Source organism: Opisthocomus hoazin, chromosome 2 (assembly GCF_030867145.1).
Source record: "Opisthocomus hoazin isolate bOpiHoa1 chromosome 2, bOpiHoa1.hap1, whole genome shotgun sequence".
Classification (NCBI taxonomy): domain Eukaryota; kingdom Metazoa; phylum Chordata; class Aves; order Opisthocomiformes; family Opisthocomidae; genus Opisthocomus; species Opisthocomus hoazin.
This window is the reverse complement of record NC_134415.1, coordinates 49,300,327-49,325,365: the sequence shown is the minus strand read 5'-3', so window position 1 is coordinate 49,325,365 and position 25,039 is coordinate 49,300,327. Positions and strand designations below refer to the sequence as shown.

At 41.8% G+C, this 25,039-nt stretch overlaps 1 protein-coding gene across 2 annotated transcripts in view; it reads right to left on the bottom strand.

The window, feature by feature from the left end:
* Nucleotides 1–25,039, bottom strand: part of PCSK2 (proprotein convertase subtilisin/kexin type 2) — a 115,508-nt gene that overhangs the window by 23,295 nt on the left and 67,174 nt on the right. For both annotated transcript variants that reach the window (XM_075413519.1, XM_075413518.1), the window contains 3 exons: nt 17,361–17,437; nt 8,490–8,578; nt 5,654–5,829 (listed from right to left, as the gene is read on the bottom strand). In XM_075413519.1, the coding sequence (XP_075269634.1) occupies nt 5,654–5,829; nt 8,490–8,578; nt 17,361–17,437 (342 nt within the window). The remainder of the gene's footprint in view (nt 1–5,653; nt 5,830–8,489; nt 8,579–17,360; nt 17,438–25,039) is intronic.

Sequence of the window (25,039 nt, the reverse complement as noted above, 5' to 3'; positions counted from 1 at the left end):
ATTTCTGAGCTTGATTATCACTGAGAAAAAGATTCTAAACACCCAATTTACTTTTCACCAATGATGATGCTTGTTTCTTTGCCCAGAGCTCCCAACTGGTGTGACGAACCCTGGCCTCACAGCTTCAGCTGTGGCTCTTGCTGCACTGCACAAAGGTTCCCAGCTTGTAGCACCAGCCTTGCTGGGAAGTCAAAACACTTGGCTGCTGAGTTGTGGCACAGAGATTCAGCAAAAACACTCCTAGGGTCAAAGTGAGACAGCAAAATCTACATTTTGAGGCTACATTATTGTCTTGACTCCTTAGAAAATAGTAATTAAATGTCAGTAAAGAAAATATTTACATTTGGAGCATACAAATATTGCCACATTGGCCCAACATATTGATACTGCAGCTTTCTGCTATTTACGTGACAGTCATTTGAGTCTTTGTGAAGAGCAATATTCAACCCTGTCATATGACCAGTGCAGCCCTGAGGAGGCCAATATCACAGCAGAAATCAACAGCACTTGGGTTTTGTCCCCTGTCCTCAGAAGCACATGCACATTCCCCAGTCTGTGGCAGGAAAGCAGATGGTCACAGGCTGATCTCCAAACCTGGGTCATATACTCAGTGAAAGGTCATGTATCCCATCACTGGGAAAGCTGGTCATGCTGTTTTACAAAATCCTGAAAATATCCCCTGTCAGGTGAATGAGGTGACTTCAGAATTCCAAGCAAATATAACATACTCACACCAGGTTTTAATAAGGTTTCATTTTAGCTTACATAAATAAGACAGGGCGTGGAATTATAATGCATATTCCAGACACCGTAGCAATAAGACAGTAAAGGGCTCCCAAGTTACAAAGAAGCTTGTAAGATTTCTTTAGAAATGGAGTAATCAGACGGTTGCCAGATCATAAACTAATTTCCCTATCCTCACTTGGCTGTTGAGCAAATAAAACGATGTTAGAGGTATCTAACTGCATATACTTTATTAATGGGCTATCTTAAGCATACTTCAAAGAACAATAACACAGTGTCTGTGGCCTTGGAGAAAGGCAAATGAGAAATATTTCCTTTCATTTTTAACATCATTCTTTCTTCTTTCATTGGTGAGCCCAGTTACAGAGCCATAATGAGACTATAAATTCTTTAATATTGCTCCTCAGGCATTCTGCACTTGTGCAGCATTTTCTTAGGTAGAACCGTATTATGGAAACAAGAACTTTTTCACCAGCATAAGCACAAATGGATCATGTCTTATATATTGTGCCTGAGCCAGTGAAGTCTCAAGAAATTAATTCAGTCAATGAGCAACTCTTCACTACCTACTAATATAAAGGCCTACATCATAAAAATGCAATAGATAGAGACCACCTTAGCTTGATTACTCCGTTCTATTTCCTGAAATTCCAGTAGCTGAAGTTGGAAAGAACTGGACTCATGATCAGCAAATAAGAAATGTTCACTAGATATTGCATTAAAGACAGGATGTACCATAAAACATAGACGGAATTAGCTCTTAAGCCAGTTACCTTTTCCTCTCTAAGATGACTGCTGATCATTTTTGATGCAAGGATTTTGGATGCAAGGTACCACAGAGCAAAAGTCTATATTTAAGAGAGTTGTGCTGTCACAGGAATCCCATCTACCATCCCTACCTCCCCCTCCAAGCTGTCTAGTCCCCAAAGTGGATAAGCATAGGTCAGACAGGGGATGTGTAAACCACAATCTCAGGACAGCCCAGAACAATGTTAGGCTCGTGATTTACTGAGACTGTAAAGAAACATACACCTTTTCTCCCCAGACCCTATAACCTGCTGCTCATCACAGATAGGGCTCAGACAGAGTCTAAAGGCCAAATAATAAAATCTCATTAAGGATATCCATTTTTTGCTCCTGACAAGTGTATTTAAAGAAAGAGAGAGAAAGCATGACAAAGCACATTCTCTGGATCTCTCTTTCACTAGACAGAACAGCATTTGTCCCTTAGCCTGTTGTGGACTGCCCAACCGGATATCTGACTTGGATGCAGTCTAGCACAGTCTCCTGTTACAGCTGACAGCCAGCATCAGATGGCTCACAGCAAAGGGCGAGTGCAAGACCTCCTCATTAGGCAGGAACTGAATACTCACAAGTTTCAACCTAGTCTTTAAAAACTAGAAGGTGTATTAAGATCCTTCTAATTACATTCCAAATATGTCTTTTCTAGCAGTTGGAATTTGCATTAAGTAAGATTGTTTGCCTGTGTCAAACTAGTGCTGGTAATTGCCAAACTTTTGTGGATGTTTGCGTGTATGAAACTCTTTCAATCCCTATTCTCAAGCGCCTGCTAATTCAGCTGTGAGCTCATTTATCTTTGCAGTGCAACTACCACTGTTCAGTGACCCAGTCATGCTGCTGACTACTGCCCTTGAAAAAAAGTCGTGAGATAACAGAGTGAAGTGTACATTGCAAATTAGTGGGATTGTGTCTTGAGTCCCTTTTCCAATACCTTCTGATTACATGCATTACACTGACACCATGTTCATGCACATGCCATCATCCCCTTTGTGTTCAGCCTTAGAAATGCAGTTAGTAAAAGAGCCCATTAAAAGAGTTTCCAGCGTGGTGGACAGATTCTTCTGTCCTTAATTATGATACTTTAGTGCTGTCTTCAGTATGCTATTTACCTTACCAGTGAAGACCACGCCAAAGTGAAGGTATGATTAAGACAGAAGGCAAGAATTAGCTTAACAAACGTCAAAAATGGGAAATGGAAGAGGAAAGGTAAGAAGATACATCAGCGTTAGCCCCCCTGGTTATGGCTGCACGGCTTCAAGACAAAACCAGACATATAAACAAGAAGTCTCACAGTTTCTGCAGTTAGCATCATCTTGCCATTATCAGGTGACTAGTTACCCCTGGCATCTCAGCAGCTCTGGAAGGAGGACTTCAAAAGGACATGACAGTGGAATGGAGTTTGGGGGAAGGATGAAACTCTTGTCAGTGAGTTTCTCCTTGAGGCGGGTTCCCAAGTGTGGTGGCTACAAGGTAAATGTTACCTGTGTTTGTCAACTCAGTTAAATGCATATTCCCTGGAAGAATTTCGTATCACTCCCACTTACTTATTTTTACTTTATTGCATTAGAAGCAAGGATATTAATCTTGCTCTGTGCAAGAGACCTTACATTTCCTTCTAGGACATTTGAAGGTATTGTTTTTAGTTTAATAACACATTCTTGTTCTCAGCATGTTGCTTTCTCCCTGTCAATTTTTCAGCTTCATCACTAATTCATGAACCATATCTCTGGTGAGAACCAGCCCTAGATTGAGAAAAAGAATTCCTACATTTATTTGTCTCTTGGTTTATAAAAGATACTTTCCCCTTCAATAAGAGTGTTTTTATTCTGAAAAAGGATCATAAATTACATTTACATTTGTACAGTTAATAAAGAATTTGATGCATAAATTATAGACCTGAACTAGGTAAAAAGGCAGTATATCAAAGGCTGGTTAGTCTTGTTTACATCCAGGAAAGTCTGTAGTGGGTTTTTCAAAGCACCATGGAGAGTACTCAGCATCCACTGACATCCTGAAATATCTTTAGTTAATATGTCTCTTCACAAAAAGAAATCAGAACAAACTATACCCAAAAACCCCTTCTATGACACGAAACATAATGAGCAAAATAAAGGTAGATAAAGCAATGATCACAATACAAAGGGAGTTATTTGGGGTGGAGGTGTCTCTTCTTTCCTGCATATATTGCCGGGACATAGCTGGGATTCTGCCACTATGAATTATTAAATGTAATTTAATATGTATGAACTATTAAATGTAATTGTCCCTGGACAACAATATCTTTCCTAGGTTGAATTCAGTAGTATTCCTTCTGCTCTCTAATTCTGAAATGGCTGTTCGACAGAACTGGTTTCCTAATGCAGGCTCTCCTGTTCATTTTGTGCTTTCTGACAAGGTACGAGACCAGTGCTTCCCAAAGCACAGTTCACTGTCACCATTCTCTCTCCTTCACAAGCATTCAACCCAAGAGATCTCACAGCCCCTTCTGACCTTAATATTGCAAATAATTTCATAAAGAGAATAACAACCACTTTTGAGGGGAAGGCATTAAAAAAGTAATATGGCCAACACTCCCAATTATGAGACTATGACCAGACAATAGAACAAAAGAGAAAAATTCCTTCTATACTTAACATTCAAGGAGAAGGTTAATTCTAGTGTATCCAGCTTGACAGCAAGTTAACTGAAATATCTTTTAAATACCAAACTGCAAAAAAGTCATGACTACAAATTAAAATCTGCTTCTCTTGAGAGGCTAAAATACCTATCTTTATTTTAGTTTGCATTCCCCTGCCAGGGTTATTAGAGCCATTTCTGTTCCTTTAAATGAGTTCTGAATGGGAGGAGAGTAACACAAAAATTCTATATTCAGAATTTATCTCTGCTCCAACCAACATTAATGGAAGGAAGATCAAAGATACTCTAACAACAGGGTGTTGTTAAAATATATCAGCTGTGTCACATACCTAAGAAAGATTCTCCCCAAGACAGGAGTATTTAAGGGGATCTTTATGGAAACTCTAGATAAATGAAAGAAAGTCATAAGAAACACAGCTCATGTAAGATGGCTTCACAGTGACTTTGAACTCGACAGAGGTTTGTAACATTTATACTACAAAACTGAGCAGACCCAGGAGAAATTTGTGATGAGTCTTTCTGCGTTATTGCAGTACATTGCCAATTTTATCGGGAAGAGCATGAAGATGACTATAATTCATCTGTTATAGGCTATATATATATATATGTATATAGGCAAAATATTTGAGGATCAGGATTGAGAAAGCTTTAGATGCCTCACTGCCTACCACGGCAGTAGATTTAACTATCATGTCACAAACACTGTAAACTGAATGTGCTCTCACAGCAAGATGGTGATGAAGAGCAGGAGAAACTGGCACAAGTAAGAGGAAGAAATAATTTGGATGGAAAAATGAGTAATTGCAGAGCTCCCACATAAAAGCTACCCTAGATGTGCTGGAGAATCTCAGATCTTTTCATTACGGAAATCCATCTATGATCAACCAAGGGAAGGAGGCTTATTCCTTACAGCACCAGGAACAGCTGTGGTTGTCCTGGCTGCATAACACCACAGAGAAGGAGACAAAGCCATGCAAGGCTTGTTTATTTGTTTTAGACCGATTTGTTTTCTTTTTCAGTTGTGGTACACAATTTACCCAATGCTCTAAAAGACTACAGGTTTCACACATTCCAGGAAAATACTGAGTGTCTTTAACAAATACCATAGACTGTTTCTGAAAGGATGTGGAAAGGTGGGAATAAACAAGGAGGGTCCTGCTACTGTGGAATAAATACTATTACTCCATGGACAGCTGAACAGTTGTGGTTCAATGACAGCTATAATAATGCCCATATATGAGCAACCTGAAAGACACTACAAATTCAAAACAATAATTAAAATGGTAGCACAATATTGCAGAGAGAACATCAATGGACCTTGGAGCACGTTCAAATTTGGGATAGTTTACACAATTGCTTTGTGTTCTGCAACATCTATAGAAGCACCATGTATTCCCAAGTCATTGGTTTCAGGGCAAGTGTGTACGTATCATTCTGTCCCAGCACCCAGATTATTTAATAAGACTGTTACCTTATTCACACCATCTGCCATTGCTTGCAGTGTTAGTTCTCTAGGTCCGTCCACAGTCTTTCCATTATCAGTTGGTCCCCAGCTGGCACTATATATATCTATGACTTGAGGCATATGACTGATAGAGGAAGCCTCAATAATGTCTGTCATAAATGGCTGGTCAAGCATTCGAATACCTGTAGAATTAATCGACATATACATGAAATATGCATTACCCAGCACAAAATGAAATCTCAGCACCTGGAGAAGCCCCTCAGTTACAAGTATTTTAATTCACTGCTAGTTTCACCCACTCAATAATTCTGCACTTGCCATTCACATTTCACCAGGGTGTGCTTACCTGGCCGGATGACAGCAATTAAGCACTCAGCCACAGCAATGCAGCATGGCCCAGAAAGAGAAAGCACTTTATTGTTAGCTTTCTAATTACATAGTATTTTCCATCTACGAGTTGCAAACACTTTTAAAACAATAGTATTCAGCAATCTCAGAATTTCATAGTATTTAAATAATACTAATAGTATGTAAAATAGTATTTTGTAACAACTAGGGAAAATTATGAAGGCGACCCCCCCCAATTTATACTCAGTGATGCATTGACACTTCATTAATTCTTCAAGTAATTTTTCTGTTTATTTTGGTTCTTCTCCAGAATTTAATCAGAGAGGGGAAATGCACTACACAACTATTTCCTGGAAAAATATCTTTGTGTCAACATGCAGATGCAATAGCAAAATATGGCCAGTATTTGGATGAAAAGAGCAAACTAAGACATGCTTCCTTTAACCCATACTGCAGTAGAAATCGAGTTAGGGTCTAAACAATACAATCCTAGGACATGCCAGCTTCATAAAACTTCAAAGTGTTGGCCTTCAGCAAGGCAGAGAGTGTGACAAAGACAGCAGTGCAAGCCCTCACATCCGTCATGGCCCACACATAGGACAGTTTCACTGATAGCCAACCTCTTGGTGGCCTTTGGATGAGGCCTGAGTAACCAGGGACACATTCCAACTGTCATTTGTCACCTTGAGTTGAAGTTCAGTTTTTCCCAACAGTTTTAGGACATGGATGGGACAGAAATCAATACCACAGAACCAGTCTGAGTGGCAGTGAGGACCCTGATTTAGAAGCCCGTGCTTTTACTGTATTCAATACAAAATCTGTGTGCCAAATGTGAGGCTGGAAAAAAGTGCTATAAACTTCAAATGGAAACCAGACCTTGAATATTCCTGATCTGATAATTCGTGCTAGAAATTATGAAGTCAAACTCAATGAGCGAGAAATCCCTTCATATGCTCGTAAAATGCAGATCTGCACTGAAACCACAGAATTAATTGACCCTGGGGGAACAACAGGAGGCACCAAGTCACCTGCTTTGACTTCAGGCCAGAAAGGAGGTACAAGAAGCAAAACACAGGATGCTCAGATCCTTGGCTACCAGCTTCCAATTCCACCTGCACACATGGACCCTGTAATCATGTCAGCAGCAGAGTCTCAGCTCTAATGAACGTCCACGTTCCCACTGACCACACGGTGGTCTACAGGTGCACGCTGTCCTCAGGCAGGAAAGGCTGGCACTTCCAAAAATCTGTGGGGGTTTTGCTATGAAGTGGACACATAGGGAAGATTATTTCTAGGCTGTTGGTCATCAGAAAAGGCCTTCAACTCCTTGACTTCTAAGCAACCAGCTTGAAGTTGCTGATACAGATGAGGTCCGCCCAAAATCCTGTGCCTCAATCCATGCACCTCTAAAAGTAATAACTGCCAGAATGTAAACATAAAATGCCCCATCTCTGGAGGGGACATTACTATTACTGAAGAATGATGACATACACTAGACCTGCCTGGCCAGTTACTAACTCTCAGGGATATCTCTTGGGGTAACGGCTTAGCAAACATTGGTTGGGGCCCTTCTACAGTGGAGATTCAGCTTTCGATCAAGCAGTTGACAGGTGAAACGTAGCCTTCTCCAGACTATTCTGACTCAGTGGTGAAACAGGGTCCGGCCAAGCAGAGCAGAACTGCCCATGTACACACACACTGTGAACCATTCCCAGTAAGCAATGGGTGCATCCACACTGGAGTTTTAGTGTGGAATGAAATGAAATTCATAATCATCTATCTCTGCTTGCTGTGCCTTGGTTCTCATCATGGAACAGCCTTATAGCAGGAACACTGGATTTCTTTAGATTAAACTAAACCAACACATGCTGTACGAGAGTCTAACTTGCTCCAATCCCTGTATTCAGTCTATCAGTACAGACAAGAGGTAGCTGGAAGTAAAAACACCCAACACACCTGAAGTATGAATGTTGGGTGCTAGACACCACCCATTTCATTCTGTGTATCACTCTGCATCTCTTGTTAAAATAGAGGAAACCAATGACTCCAGACATTTACAGCACTGCAGGGCCTGCCCTGTGAAGAGCCTAAAGAATAAGAGCAGTAGGGGATTTGCCTTTTTAAGTACAGTTTCTACGTGCAGCAGGAATTTATATTTTACCTCCTGCAAAATGAGATTTGTCACAGATGATTCTGCAACAACGCAGGGAAGAAGATATACTTTCTTCTTCTTTCAGTATACAAACAGGAGTTGGCTTAAGAAGGACCAGAGCTGTTACTTTGCAACATTATTAAAATGCTATATAAGGCCCTCAATCAAAAACGCAAGGCCATAGAGAAATTCCTCTCCCTGGCTACTGTGAAAAGCAATAAACACATGGCCCAGTGCCAATATGCAGTCCTGTCTTGGGCAATGCTCCCTGTCTCTGCAGAAGAAGTTCTGCTTGAGGCACAGAAGGGTAAGGACCATTTACACCTTGAATTGCTACTGTACCTGCCACCTTGGAGTTGTACGCAACTCCCACTCCGCAGATGTTGTTGTTGGCAGCAGCAGACACCTCTCCCGCACACCTTGTCCCGTGACTGCAAAAGGGAAGACAGAGACACCATGTGAACCCCACCTAATGCACGTGTTGAATTGAGCCGGATCACCATGATCTTGTCTTTGCCTCATAGTCAGCTCCCAGCCTTTCAGAGGAAAACTGTTCCATGGCAAACTGTTGAGTGCTGTACTTGGATGAGCTAATGGATAAGTCCCTTATTTTTGTGACTTGACAGTGTGACACCCATTCTTTTGAACCCCACAGAACAAAGTCTGATTGCCTTTTTGCTGTTCAAACATCTATCAGGAGCATATACCTGCCCATAAAAGAAATGCTATGGAAAGAGGTGGGTGCATTATCAAGCTGGAGTGACAGAAGGGAGCCACAAGGGTCACTGCACTCCTCAGCAGCAGAGCTGTGACCTGGCTGGCCAGGCCCAAAGCTGGCCAGACTCAAGGCATGTGCAGCCCTCTCCTCCACCGCTTAATTCCCAGGAAAGCTGACAAGGTGCTCCAGCTATCAGCTTATGGATCTACTGCTTTCTGTTCAAGTGGGAAATGTCTCTGATGTGACATGAAATTGTAGGTTCGGGCTGACACATGGCACTTCAAGAACACCTAGTGTCTCTGAAGTGCTTTACAGCTCTTTACAGTGACTCTTTAACTGGCAGTGGCTCTAAGCCAGTCCTGCAGGAAGGCGGATTGCATTTTTCTGCCTCCTAATTCATCACAGAAATTAAACCACAGAGAAGATAAATATGGTCAATATAATCTAGTTTTTAAAAAACAGCACAGCAGCAAACTAGTGAAATTTTTTTTGTTTAAAATCTCGAATCAATGTGAATGCATCCTACTCCTTACATCAATCCACTCCGTGCATTAAAACTGGCATTGCTCCTATAGCATGCTAAGGATTCATGCAATTAGCAATGCTGTATGATAAAGGCTATACGGAGTACCAGATGAACCATCCCAGGAGGCAGCAGAATTGTTTTCTTTTAATCATCTTTTTCCTCTCTCTTTCCCTTTAAAGCACCTCTGGCAGTGAGTGTAACATTAATAAAGTGGTGAGAAGGAACACATTATTTTCCTGCTGTACTTTGAAGAATACATTTTTAAAGGAAGCTTCATGAAAGAAAATGTCTGGCCACGAATGTACAGTGTCTTGATCACGAAAGAGTGAAGATCTCATGCTTCTTGCTCTTATAAAGGGGGCAGAGAGGAGAGCAATACAGATTTCTTATTCAGCTGCTGGAGAAATTTCTTTCAACAATCAAGCAGGTTTTCTCTCATGCCCTTGTTCAAGGAACTGTGAAAAAATATACTGTTACTAGGCATTCATTATCTAGTCACCTGTGGGATAGCTACAAGCCACAGAGCAGAATAATTTTTTGTTGTTAAAAAATTGTCTTGACTGATGCTGGGGTTCAAAAAAATCAGGTTTTTCTCTCTCCAAGGGAATTAGAGGTATTAGAACCTTCCTGGTGAAAAGATTTTATGAGAAGGTCCTCTCCCCGACCTCATCTCCCCAGCGCACTGGCCAGCATCATGGAGACTGCAAGCAGAGCTGTCCCAGCAGCTTAGGGTTAGATATCATGCTACTAACTGGAGAAAAAAAAAATAATCAGATGTGAGTTACTGGAAATGTATTCGGTTGAATTATTAATGGCAAATAACGGACTTTTCCAATTTAGCCCTCTTTGCTGTTCATGTACCATTGATAAAACCATTGTGGATTCTGTGAAGTGACCCATATCATGGGCACAAATCACAGCTTTTCTCGCCAATGTTCACCTCTTCACCATTATTTCAATATTCGAAACAAGGGGATAGAAAACAATTAAGCATATTTTCACCTGTGAACAAGTTACTTCAAAGATAAACCATGTATTAACATGCAGAGCAAGTCATATAGTGCAAGTTTTCTGTAAAGATCATATAAATTCAAATATTTTACATGAATATTCATGAAAAACTAGGGTGGGAGAGGCTGATTTTTTGCCTTTAGCTGGTTTAAATAACATATCTGTGATAGTTATCAAAATTTAATTCTGCTTTGTCTTTGAAAACTTTAACTTACCAGACGTCTGCTGGAAATACAACACAGCAAAGACGAAACAGCCTAGAAGGTTCCTGGAGTGTGTGGAAGACAACTTCTTGACGCAGTTGGTAAGTGAGCCTACCAGGGGAGGTGCCTCGCTAGGCCTGCTGTTTACTAACAGAGAAGGACTGGTGGGTGATGTGGTGGTCGGAGTCCATCTTGGGCTTAGCGACTATGAAATGATTTAGTTCTCGGTTCGTGGTGAAGTCAAGAGGGGGGCCAGCAAAACCACCACCAGGGACTTTCAGAGGGCAAACATTGGACTGTTCAGGACACTGGCTGAGAGGGTCCCCTGGGAAAGAGTCCTGAGGGGCAAAGAGGTTCAGAAAAGCTGGACATTCTTCAAGGAGGAAGTGTTAAAGGCACAAGAGCAGGCTGTCCCCTTGTGCCACAAGACAAACCGGCAGGGAAGATGACCGCCCTGGCTGAACAGGGAGCTCTTGCTGCGACTCAGGAAACAAAGGAGGGCTTACCACTTACGAAGGAAAGGGCAGGCGACTCAAGAAGAGTACAAGGATCTCATTAGGTTGTGCAGAGAGGAAATTAGAAAAGCATAAGCCCAGCTAGAACTCAGGCTGGCCATTGCTGTAGAGGACAACAAAAAATGTTTTTACAAATACATTAGCAACAAAAAAAGGACCGAGTCTCCATCCATTACTGGATGCAGGGGGCAATACTGCCACGAAAGATGATGAAAAGGCTGAGGTACTTAATGCCTTCTTTGCCTCAGTCTTTAATAGTCAGACTGGTTATCCCCAGGGTAGTCAGCCCCCAGCGCTGGAAGATAGGGAAGGAGAGCGGAACAAACCTCCCATAATCCAGCAGGAAGCAGTTAACAACCTGCTATGCCACCTGCACACTTACAAGTCTATGGGGCCAGATGGGATCCACGCAAGAGTGCTGAGGGAACTGGCACAGGAGCTGGCCAAGCCACTCTCCATCATCTATCAGCAGTCCTGGCTAACCGGGGAGGTCCCACATGACTGGAGGCTTGCCAGTGTAACACCAATCTACAAGGAGGGCCAGAAGGAGGATTCTGGGAACTACAGGCCTGTCAGCCTGACCTTGGTGCCAGGGAGGATTATGGAGAAGGTCATCCTGAGTGCGTTCACTGGGCACGTGAAGGACAACCAGGGGATCAGGCCCAGCCAGCATCGGTTCATAAAAGGCAGGTCCTGCTTGACCAACCTGATGTCCTTCTCTGACCCAGTGACCAGCCTAATGGATGAGGGAAAGGCTGTGGATGTTGTCTGTGTGGACTTTTGTAAGGCCTTTGACACTGCTCCCCACAGCATCCTCCTGGAGTAACTAGCTGCTCATGGTCTGGATGGATGTACGCTTCGCTGGATAAAAAACTGGCTGAATGGCTGAGCCCAGAGAGTGGTGGTGAATGGAGCTAAATCCAGCACGCGGCCGGTCACGAGTGGTGTTCCCCAGGGCTCAGTTTTGGGTCCGGTCTTGTTTAACATCTTTATCAATGATCTGGATGAGGGGATTGAGTGCTCCCTCAGTAAGTTTGCAGATGACACCAAGTTGGGTGGGAGTGTCAATCTACTTGAGGGTAGGAAGGCTCTGCAGAGGGATTGGGACAGACTGGATCAATGGGCCAAGGCCAGCTGTATGAGGTTCAACAAGGCCAAATGCAAGGTCCTGCACTTGGGTCACAACAGCCCCATGCAGGCTTGGGGAGGAGTGGCTGGAAAGCTGCCTGGTGGAAAAGGACCTTGGGGTGCTGGTTGACAGCTGGCTGAACATGAGCCAGCAGTGTGCCCAGGTGGCCAAGAAGGCCAACGGCACCCTGGCTTGTGTCAGGAATAGTGTGGCCAGAAGGAGTAGGGAGGTGATTGTGCCCCTGTACTCAGCACTGGTGAGGCCGCACCCTGAATACTGTGTTCAGTTTTGGGCTCCTCACTACAAGAAAGACATTGAGTTGCTGGAGCATGTCCAGAAAAGGGCAATGAGGCTGGTGAGGGGTCTAGAGAACAAGTCTTATGAGGAGCAGCTGAGAGAGCTGGGGCTGTTTAGTCTGGAGAAGAGGAGGCTGAGGGGAGACCTTATTGCTCTCTACAACTACCTAAAAGGAGGTTGTAGTGAGGCAGGTGTTAGTCTTTTCTCCCAGGTAACTATCAATAGGATGAGAGGCAATGGCCTCCAGTTGCATCAGGGGAGGTTTACACTGGATATTAGGAAAAATTTCTTTACTGAAAGAGTGGTCAGACATTGGAACAGGCAGCCCAGGGAAGTGGTGGAGTCACTGTCCCTGGAGGTGTTCAAAAAACATGTAGATATCGCCCTTCGGAATATGCTTTAGTAGGTATGGTGTTGTTGGGCGGATGGTTGGACTTGATGATCTTAGAGGTCCTTTCCAACCTTAATGATTCTATGACTATTTCCATTTCTAAAACCCTCTGCAAATATTATTGGGTATATCCTTCTATTGACACATTTTTCAAAAGAGTCAGAAGTGGCACAGATTTTCATTAGGGTTCCTTTTCATCTGCTTTGAAATGCTTCTGCAGACAGCAAACTCAGGATCCACCCTTTCTAACCTCAGCTGTCTGCAGGGGAGGGCAATGCAGAGCTGAATAGCTGGGACGATCTGCCTATCTTGACCACTTAGTTTGTTAGCACTTGGCAGCAGTTAAATATGCATAGCTCAGAGGGACACTTTTGTGGGACAAATGCCATCTCCTTTTTACTCACATGACATTGTCAGCTTCTGAGCATTTGAGCATTTGCTCAAGTGAAAGCGGCCCCCTAGTTTGGGGAACATGCCACTCTGTCTGCATCCAAACATACCAAGAACCAGAAGTAGTGCTGTAGCTCTTCCTTGACTCTCGTGTCATAACACTGAAGGTAGAAAGAGCTGCTAAATCTGTTTAAACAAATTCGCAATTATTATGGTGTTTCCATTGTATTGATTGAAAAATAAGGAGGAGGGGAGAAAGTGTTTTTATCCGATTAATGAGCACTGTCTGGAAGCCAAGGGGAGTTCTTTCCTTAACTCAATGGTATTTTGTTTGGATCTATAATAAATGAAGGACATCTTTACCTCTGAAGAATACGGGTTTCCAACATAGTGAATAATTTTTGCACAGCTAACTGTCATCTGGGTGACAGAATATATAGAATACAAAGGCTAAGGAATGGAAATAATTACTGGTTATTTATATCATGGCAGAAATTCGTAATCTCAGTGCTCTGAGTTGGGGAGCTCTGAGTTGTGCCTTCTCCATACTCGTAAGATATTAGAGGGCTGTACAGTAAGGCCAAGCTATCTCTGCCTCCTGTGGATACCTCTGCACTGCACAACATGGTACATGCCAAGTTCAGCAGAATGTGGTTCAGGAGGAATGGTTGTTAAAAATCACAGGCAGTTCCCAAAGTGGTTCCTAAAAACCGCTGAGTCCTGTGAGGCTGCCTCTGCTTTTGAGAACATGGCTTGGTTCAGGTTCCTTCACAGCTCCCACTGCTCCTCAGGCTCAAACACATCCCTGCCCCACGTTGCATCCAGTGTCCCCTATCCTGGATTGCTCCCCAAGCTGTGGGTCTGAACGCAGTCAAGCAGTCAGTACGGTAAGCACAGGAATAAATCTCTTGGCTGCCTAGTCATCTATGTGCTTCTCCCTGTAACAGCAGCTGAACTATCCGACTGCAATTCCCTGCTTGAGGCACCACACTCTCCCCCTCTTCCAAAAGCCATTCTGCTTGGTTTCATAGGCCAGTGGCTGTTAGATGGAAAGGCCAAAGTGCTTCCAGCAGCCTTAAAAAGTACAAAGTGGAAGGGAAATCTGTGCTTACAAGCAGAGCAGCTGTGATTAATGAAATACTCCATGCAAAAACCTCTCCCTTTTTTTCTTTAAGTCTAATGACACTTTGCACATGCAGCTCACAAAAGTGCCCGGGTTCATCTCTTTAAAGAACAGTCCTCTGCCTTCTTGTTCCGCAAATTGTTTGAATTGCTCACATAGAAATGCATTCTTTATGGAAAAAAGGATATTACCTTAACCTATTTTGAGTCTGATCCTCCTGCATGCATAAAATTCAATGGCAGATACATCACTGACTGCAAACTAAGCAAAATAGAGCCTTTATTGCAGGTTCCTCTGAATGGCTTTTTTGTGTAACTACTCTCTTATCCAGATGTACCTGTGCAGCTACACACATGGATAGACAGGCTGTCATAGGCAGACACTTGTAACCTACCAGTAATAATAATTCAGGAGTCACAAGTTGTGACAATAGCTTATATATGAGCACTTCAGCTTGATTAACAGTATAGACAAGAAATACAGAGAGAAAAACACAGTCACAACTACTCCTGAACAGCTAGATATGGTATGTTGGTTTGCATCGTACCTTGAAGAAAACATGAAACCTTGAATCTTAAAAGTTTTCTCGAATTTTGCAGGCATGAAAGGGATGCTTTACAGAATGTGTTGCTCCGGTGATTTACCTTGCAATGCAGAAAATTCCCTGTCTCATCAAAGAAACCTCAAGGTTCATGACAAAGAATGCTATACTTTCTAGGTATCAATGATTTCTGGAAAGAATAATGAAGGAAATCAGCAAAGCAATTTCAGCATTGCTTTTCTCCTCCTGATTTGCTGACTTGAGCTCCCTGTCCCCTCAAGAAAAGAAATACAAAAAAGTGTTGCAGTTCTTTGAAAACCTGAATCATGTTGTTCTCAATAATTACAGATCGGGTCACAGATGACCATGTTGCTCAACCTTGATTCCTGACTTGTGTGCCTGAAGTTAGCCAGAGGCACCTGGGACCAGAGACCATAAGCCTTGCCAAGTCCAGGATGCTTGAGGCCCATTTTAAGAGACTTTAGGAGGTAATTTTGCCTCCAGGGCCACCTTGCAGAACACATGAGGACTGCAAACTGTGCCCCACTATCAAATACTTGGTAGCAGCACAATCAGTGTTAATGGGGCTTGGCAGAACACACTTGGTTTTATGAAGTTCCACACTCAAAATGGCACAAGCCACCATTACCCACTAAAGCTAAATTTAATTTTCCTCTGTGCTGCTCCAGACATAAGTGATATCTTTCTCCTACAAAGATCCTTTGTACAAATAAAATGAGAAAGGCAGCAGAGCTTTACAAATTAGAGCTCTAGTCTTTCTCCAAGTTTCCATTCACTAATTGGATTCATACTAGTTTTAAAATGTAAGATGTCCTTTCCCAAAATGAAGGAAAAATCTCAGTGGCATCTTGCTTTGGCTGAAAAATGGCAGGACTACAAAGGAGGACATCACAGCTCCTAAATCTGTTTGATCTGTTCCAGGAAGCCTGTGTTTGAGATGCAAGCACAACTGCTCCACTTCTTTGTTGTGACACTCTGACAGAAATAAAATTGCTTTCTTTAGAAAAAAACCCAAAAAAACCCATACAAAACTCAGAGGCCATCCATACAGCCACACTAAGTTAGAGAAGAGAACCACATCAAATAGTCCCAAAATATTTTTTCGTAAGCACTAAGACTGAGCCCTGAAGCCTTTAAAAGTTTTCAGATCCTCAGTGGTGCTGCTCTGTAAATGCTGGCAACATCAATTATATTTACATCTAGAAGACATTTGGAAATTTCACCGAAAAAATCCTGAAACTATTTTTGAAAATCCAAGCCAGAACCTCCCTGAGATCCTGGGGAATATGCCGCAGAGCTGGAGATGCTGGATGCTGAGATCACTGGGTAATAAACACACATTATAGGTGTGCCTTGGACTCTGCACCCTTGACTACATTAACATCTTGCTAGGAGCCTGACAGAAAGGGGTTTTTCATGGGACAGATGCAAAACTCAGGGCACACAGGTTTTACAAAAAAAAATGATGAAATGTGTTTCTGTTCCATTTTAAGACTTTAGGGAAATAAAAAAAAGTCACACTTTCTAATATCTGAAGCCTTTTCTTTTGGGCCATTCTTATTTATACCATACCTTGATGATCAGACCTTCTCCTGGTGGAAAATGGCTAAGTTTAGAATATATTGAAGGAAGAGTGGGTCTTGGGCAATCATGATGTTTTCAGGAGAAATAACACAAGCACAGCTGCAGTGTTGATTCCAGGTTTATAAACACAACAGAACAGGTTCCCCATCACTGTATGTAGACTTTAATTCCTTCAGCAGCCAGAAATATCTCAGAATCAGCCCTGAAATGCTACCCTTACAATGACTAATGCACTGTCCTTAAATCAAGGTGAAAAGACAGATGATTCAGAACTTAACATAAGATGTAATTGTTTTTTAACTGCTCATTCTACACCATGCTGCTTTTCTGCCTTCTTAGGCTACAATCATGAAAATACTTCCCCCCCCCCCAAGCCTTTTCCTGTCTCCAGCTTACTTTAAATTAGCTAGCAGTAATACTGCCTCAGACATAGTAATCAGGAAACCAGTCTATACAAATTTGGGTTACCGTGATGTCCTAGGACAGCAGATAGAAAATAGTATGTGGCTATCACCCATTCAACAGTATACATATATAATCTTCTGAAGCAGCAACTTCATTTATAAACTACAAAATGGTTGTTCAGTTGCTGTTTAGAGGATACCTGAAAAAATAAAGTCATAACCTCTAATTTTCAAGCAATACTGAGATTGTAGCTTCTGTTCTGGCAACTACTGAATTCAGCAGAAAACAGGCATTCCACAAACACTTCTAATTTATTGAGCAAACCAAAGTGAAGAGCAGGCTGATCAGAATCCATTTACCTGTTAAACCAGTCATCTGTATAGCGGGGGTAGGGGTAGGGATCATTACTGCTGAAGTCATAGCTGGCTTTGGCATTCTGCAAAACACAAAGAAGTTCAGTAAATCAGCAGAAAAACAGATATGCAGGGCAAAGCAGAAGACATATTGAAGGGGAAGCTGAGAATCATTAGCAAACTTTGTCTTCTTCATTCTGCGAGACTCATCTGGAAACAAACTTGTCCCTGTTGTGCTGTGCTGTTTCCCATACCAGCAAGCCTGGAGAAAGATGCTTTCTGGAGCGCAAAGCCTCCCATGGGCCACTAGTATTTCCAAACGGTGTGACTAATTGTGAGGTGGTGTGAGAGCTCAGGTTACAACTGAGGAACTGTTCAACAACACAAGAGTATTTAGGTGTTACGCTACTTGCTGTGGCAGGACAAAGGTTAAGTCCTATTTTCCAAAAAGTGGTGGAAGTGGCAAGACAATTGGGGCTTCCCTCATAGAATTATTTTTTAAAAACTCTTTTGTGGTACTACAACAGGCAGATTTCTAAAAGCATTTCAATACCCAAGAATGTAAATTTCTCAAAATTCAAATGCAAAAACTGCATTAATGGTCAGCACATATGCCTGAAAATCCCTTTGCATATTTTCTTGGTCCTTTAGTTGTCTGAACAGCTTCACAAATGTGCCTTTCAGGCGCTTTTGAAAATGTCATCCCATGTCTCTGCTTTTCACATAAATCTAAATCGTTCCTGATTTTGCCCCATCAGCTGAGTTAAGGATACTCAGCAACTTTTTGATGCCATATCCGAGAAGCAAATGGAAAGTCTCAGGAAGTCAAGTGCCATCTTCTTTCTCCGCTCTTAATGAAAAAATAAATGAAGGGTGATTGAAAATTAAGCTTTTAAAAATATTTAGAAGTTTTCTCTCAAGTGTATGTTCACCGAGTTTTTATTTTAATAAACACCATACTCAAGGAACAGAATTATGTTAATTCCTAATTAATATGTACTTGTATTCTTTTTTCAGATTTGGCTGAGCATGCTATTGAAGATAATTTGAGATTGGTGTATGAATAGCTTTGCTCCTAAAAACATTCCCCTTCAGCAGATTCTCTGTTCCTGGGGTACAGGAATAGACAGTCCACTGGTAGCACCGAAGTCTTTGGGTTTTGGATTCAAAACCCCCAACTCTCAAAAACTCTTGTGCCAGAAGAAAACGGGGACAACATTGTCCTTGATCCTTGGAGGGTAAAACTAACTATCTTTCAAGTACAGTAATTTTTTGCGGTGATCATTTCAGAAGTCCTGGTTGTTTATATTCAGCACAGAAAATAAATATTTTACAGCATTTGAATGGAGCAGAGATCTGCAGAATGCCTATCACATGGTTTGATGTTGTTCTCCAGCTCAGGAATAGCTGAATCTCTTTGTGAGTATCCTTATTCATCTCTCCATATCTCTATACTAAGGCCCTGATTTTCAGCCTGAAGATGCCTTCCAATAATTTCAGCTATAGCCACAAATTCTCAGTGCTTCTAAGTCTCTGCCCAGGTGTATGTTTGATTTACCTCTTTTAATGACAAATGCTTATACAACACTTTGAATGGCATAGATTTATATGAGCTAAGAGAAAACAGAATATGACTTTTCCGTCAGGGAAAGAAGAGGAATTTTACAGTGGTCTATAAATCATCAATAGCACAGAGAAGGTGGACAGGGAGTTATTGTTTACTGCTTCTCGTAATACACGAAATAGTGGGAATCCATAGAAATTACCAGCGGGCAGATTTAGAAGCAGCAAAAAACAAGAAGTACTTTTCCATAGAACATGTAATGAGTTACAAAATTCATTGCCCCCCAGCAATACAGAGGTAAAAAGCCCAAATGAAATCAGAAAGCGTTTAGACAACTTAATGGAAGATAAATCTGGAAGAGGTATTAGATGCTGTGCTTCCTCCTTCTCCAACACTCCATAAAATGGTGAATGCTAGAAGCTGGGAGGCCATGATCAGGTAGATACCACACAGTCTCTGACCTGATGACCACACTTTTCCCCAAGCATCCACTACTGGCTGCTGCTGGAGGCGAATCCTGAGCTAGAAGACTTTGGGCCTCACCCACTGCACCTGGCAAAAGCCATGTTGCACAAACATCCCACCTTAATGTAACAGAGGAAGTTAAGATTCTGCAGAGTCCAAGGGAGCTGTGACAAGCATTTGTACAAGGGGCCAGGTTTCATTCGATACATGGTAGTAAAAAGAAATAAGCTTGTCAACAGAAGATCGAGTCCTGTTCTTTATTAATGAGTGCAGTATCTACTCTTAGCAGGACAAGCTGGACAACAACATTCTATGGTAAAGTAAAAATAGAAATGAAGATTCTCTCTGAGTAATTCAGTTAGAAGATAAAACCAACTCTGTCACAGAGTGTAGGCTTGGCAACCTGTGGAGAGAAATGCATTTCAATTACAAATCAAAGAAATTTTCTTACACTACTGCCTTAGACTAGACATGGCCTGGAAACTATGCAGATGGCAAATAACTAAGCTCAGCTCCAGGGATTTCACATGGTTTCTTTCACGCAGGTATGGTCTAACACACAGAATCACAAAATGGTAGGGGTTGGAAGGGACCTCTAGGGATCATCTAGTCCAATCCCTTGGCCGAAGCAGGGTCACCTACAGCAGGCTGCACAGGACCTCGTCCAGGCGGGTTTTGAATACTTTCAGAGAAGGAGGCTCGACAACCTCTCTGGGCAACCTGTTCCAGAGCTCCATCAACCTCAGAGTGAAGAAGTTCTTCCTCATGTTCAGATGGAACTTTCTATGCTTCAGTTTGTGCCCGTTCCCCTTTGTCCTGTCACTGGGCACCACTGAAAGGAGTCTGGCCACATCCTCTTGACACCCACCCTTAAGATATTTATAGGCATTTAGAAGGTCCCCTCTCAGCCTTCTCTTCTTCACGCTTATCAAGCCCAGCTCCCTCAGCCTTTCCTCGTAGGAGAGATGCTCCAGTCCCCTAATCATCCTCATAGCCCTCCGCTGGACTCTCTCCAGTAGCTCCTCATCTTTCTTGAACTGGGGAGCCCAACTGTGTACTATTGCAGTTAGTTCAATACATTGCCAGCTTCTTATTCAGTCAGAACTTCTGTTTTCATTCTAAAAATATTGTATAGATGAGAATTTAAAGTCATCGTGGGTCAGCAGTGGGTTTTCTCTTATTTGGAAGAAATGCAGTCCTACTTAGATAGACCCTAAACTCAAAGCAGGTCTGGTGAGGCTGATTTTTCAGGACAACATCAGATATGCAAGCACCTCGTGGTAGCTATCAATCGCTCCTGACTCCAGAATTCCCTTGTGTAGAGAATTATGGATGGAAAAGCCCTTCTAGCTGTACAGACGTACCACTCGTGTCCAGAGCAGTAACAGGCAAAGGGATTCCATCATGAATGATTCAGCCACCCTACAGCAGACTGCAGCTCTGCTGTATGTTCCATGTAACCAAATGTCAGCTTATGGAAAAAGGTTGCTTTAGGCAGGCTATAAACAAAGTTGTGCAGCACTCTTCCACATCCTGTAGCTCTTATGTCTTGATTTTGGATCATGGCACTCAAAGGAAAAAGATAACAAATGTAGCAGTAACCATCCACAAAGTGCAAAATCAAGAAGAATTCTTGAAAAGAAAAGGCACAATTTATCTTCATTATGGTCTTTGAGAAAAGACAGTGGGTTTCGGCTTCATGAAGGAATATTCCGCTCATGCTATGAAAGCAGTAAAACGCCTATTGAAACAGCAGTAAGAAGTACAAATGGACTGCTTCAAGTTCCTAATTTAAAGATCAAAACCCCAAATATCTAAGCCTCCACTTTTATTTTATTTTTTTTTTAAAGGAAGCAGAAACCAGTGACAAATCAAATCAGTTTCAACACCGGACCAGAAAGGGAACTGCTTTTGTGGATAACCAAAATGTTCCATCTTGTGTTTTGGTAAGTCAACATTAAAATCTGTGGTCTGCCAGTCTCCTCCCCCAGCTGGACTCTCCAGCAGGCAGCAAGAGGGGATTTACTGCTAATGCGGAGATGTAATCAAGAATAGGAACCCAGGAGGTGGCAACCAGAGCCAGTGCAGATTAGGATCTGCAGCAGCACAGTGAAATGAAAACATTTTGCTTTTAAATTCAGGTGATTCAGGTTCCAGTTTTAATACCGAACTAGTCTACTGGCAGTTATTTCTCTTAGACTTGAAGTGTTTATTTTTGGTTTTCAATAACCAAGGTAGTTACCTAGTCTTTTCCTACTATCAGTGGAGACAATCAACTCCACAGAGCAATTCAAGTTACCAACCTTGGGAACTGATCACAGATTGGAGTCTAGACTTAGTCATTAAGCAAACAGTGTTAGAATGAGGTGAATCCTATCCCTTGTGTTCAAAGCAAACCAAACTGAACCTGATGTTTATCAGCAGTCACCATCTATACATAATTACTCATAAATAATGTCTATAATGTAACAAAATGGTTGTTTTGCTATCACATAGAGGAACTGTCTTGTATTTTAAGGCATATCTCTCTTTGCTTTCTAACATCCTGTACCTCTTCCCCAAATAATATGCTAACACAAAAGTAATGAGTCAGATGACGAGATTCTTTCAATCATTTAAGTAATAGCTTGCATACCATGATACAAATAGATTACTTCTTCCTGTCCATAAAATTCTGCTTTCCTTAAAAATAAGCTTAGACTGGCATGTTCCAAAGAATTGCCCTGTACTTTTTAAAACACATGCAATAAAATCTTCTTTGTAAAAAATTAATTCTGTAAAATATAACAGTAACAATAAATCAGTTGTCCCATGTGTTGTTCAGATCTGTAATAAAATTATGTACCTTGAATAATGCAGCAAGCCCATAAATTTTTATATGGCTTTACAAACCTCTAGAGAATAATTCATGTATACTTCTCATTTCCTCTAACTCAAGAAATGTGCCTATGCTCATATGCTGGTCCAGGAGACAAAGACACACGTCCCACTGGTCACAGTATGATTCTATTCATGAATTTAAAGCATTGGTGAATTTAGCCCAGACATTTGTATCTATTAAAAGAAGAGAAATATTTTTAACACAGGTGTCATCTGGTCTTGTCCTCTTCAGGCAACTGCAAATCCTTAGGGAACTGAGGCAGAAAGCTACCTTTTGCTTATTTGATTTCTTTACTGATGTAAAGATTGAGCAAACCCCTAGGGTCAAATTACAACATATAACATCTCAATGAAACTGTACTAAAATAACACCTAACACCATGTGGTGGAAAATGAAATTCAGTTTTGTACACACAAGCTTAAGAAAATGGAATATGCTCACCAGGAGGCAACATGATATTTTGCCTAGGACGGGTGCTGTAAGGCTTAAATATCATTAATGAAAAACAGAGGCACTGTTGCTAAGTCAGTAGTCACACAGCAAGCCCTCTCCTCTCTGCCATCAGAAGCATGCTATTCTATTTGTTTTGGTTTGTGGGGTTTTTTTAATGGAAATGAAAAAACCATGCAATTTCTTAAATAGCTCTGCTTCTACATGAACTAATTTACATGTCCTATATTACTATCCAGCAAATTCAGAGCTGCATTCAAGACCTTGTCAACATGGAGAATATATCCACAAAGTAATGGGCTATGTTCCAAAATATTAACCATAAAGACCAAAGTCCCTGCTGGTGAATATCATCATCTCCCTCCAGAAACACAAACCTTTTACCCAGTTCTTACAGGTACATCATATAAGTAAAAATACTCAGCCAGACAACACCAGACAGATCTTGAATAATGAAAAAATACTCAGCCAGACAACACCAGACAGATCTTGAATAATGAATAAGACAGTAGCACACTTTCCTGCCATCCTCCTTTTCAAAACAGTCACAGAGTAATACATCAGAGCACGATTTGAAATGGATGAAGCAAAGAAGTGTGCTAGGTTCTACATAAAATGAGATGTCCATAAGCCCTCCTGGCAGTCCAGTTTCAGGTATGCATTAAAAGCCCTGCCTGGCCACAGAATGAGCAAATAACAGAGCACACTCTTAACAGTGATTTAATTTTCTAGTCATCACTGAAAAAACTCGGATTTCAATTTCCTTAACACTCATCAAGCACTCGGGATTAGGTCAAAAGAAAAACTAGTGGAATTATAGCAAAAACAGGATAAACTGACTACAAAGAACAGGTGACTACTGCTTAAATTCTAACAGTAGAAATATTTGAGGTAACAAGTGGTAACAATTACAATAATCCAGTTACTAGAAGTTATACCTCTCATTTTACTTTTTCCCCACTAGTTTCTTTCCTATCTTCCCTGCAGACAACATCAGAAAACCAACATGAGTTACACAGGTGGCTGGTGCTCTTCAGCATATGAGCATCATCAAAAAGAAAGGCTGCAGCTAAACAAACTATTTCACATGGGGACAAGGAACCTGATGAAATTCAACAAGGGAAAGTGCAGGGTCCTGCACCTGGGGAGGAACAACCCCATGTACAAGCACAGGCTTGGGGCAGACCTGCTGTGGAGCAGCTCTGTGGAGAGGGACCTGGGTGTCCTGGGGGATGACAAGGTGACCGTGAGCCAACAGTGTGCCCTGGTTACCAAGAAGGCCAATGGGATCCTGGGGTGCATTAAGAAGAGTGTGGCCAGCAGGTCGAGGGAGGTTCTCCTTCCCCTCTACTCTGCCCTGGTGAGGCCTCATCTGGAGTACTGTGTCCAGTTCTGGGCTCCCCACTTCAAGAAAGATGAGGAGCTACTGGAGAGAGTCCAGTGGAGGGCTACGAGGATGAGGAGGGGACTGGGGCATCTCTCCTATGAGGAATGGCTGAGGGAGCTGGGCTTGATAAGCGTGAAGAAGAGAAGGCTGAGAGGGGACCTTCTAAATGCCTATAAATATCTTAAGGGTGGGTGTCAAGAGGATGTGGCCAGACTCCTTTCAGTGGTGCCCAGTGACAGGACAAAGGGGAACGGGCACAAACTGAAGCATAGAAAGTTCCTTCTGAACATGAGGAAGAACTTTTTCACTCTGAGGATGACAGCACTTGAACAGGTTGCCCAGAGAGGTTGTCGAGCCTCCTTCTCTGAAAGTATTCAAAACCCGCCTGGACGAGGTCCTGTGCAGCCTGCTGTAGGTGACCCTGATTCGTCAGGGGGGTTGGATCAGATGATCCCCAGAGGTCCCTTCCATCCCCTATGATTCTGTGATTCTGTGTATACCATACAGATCTACTTAGATCTAAGGAAAAAAATTTTTGACCTTCAAAGAAGAGACAAAATTATTAATACCATTCTTAGGTACCAAGACAGCTGAATATTTTCCCAGTATAGTAAACCAAACAAAAGTCCAGATGCATCCAGCTAAATACCATCTAACTCTCTGCGGCTATTTGCTAATGCTTGGCTCAGAGCTATACAGTCAAACAGGACCAAAAAGAAGAATCATAGAGACTCAGAAAAAATTTAGATTGGACATATTTTTTAAGAAGTGGATAATTTTTTTTTTCCTAACAAAATTCTATAAATAAAACTAACTTATTGTAATACCCTCTATTTCCTCTCCCCTGCATCTTCATCTAACATAGGAAAAAGCGTAAGAAATTGAGGCAGACATGAGACTGTATTGAAAAGCAAGCAGCCAAATGAAGTTTTGCTTGT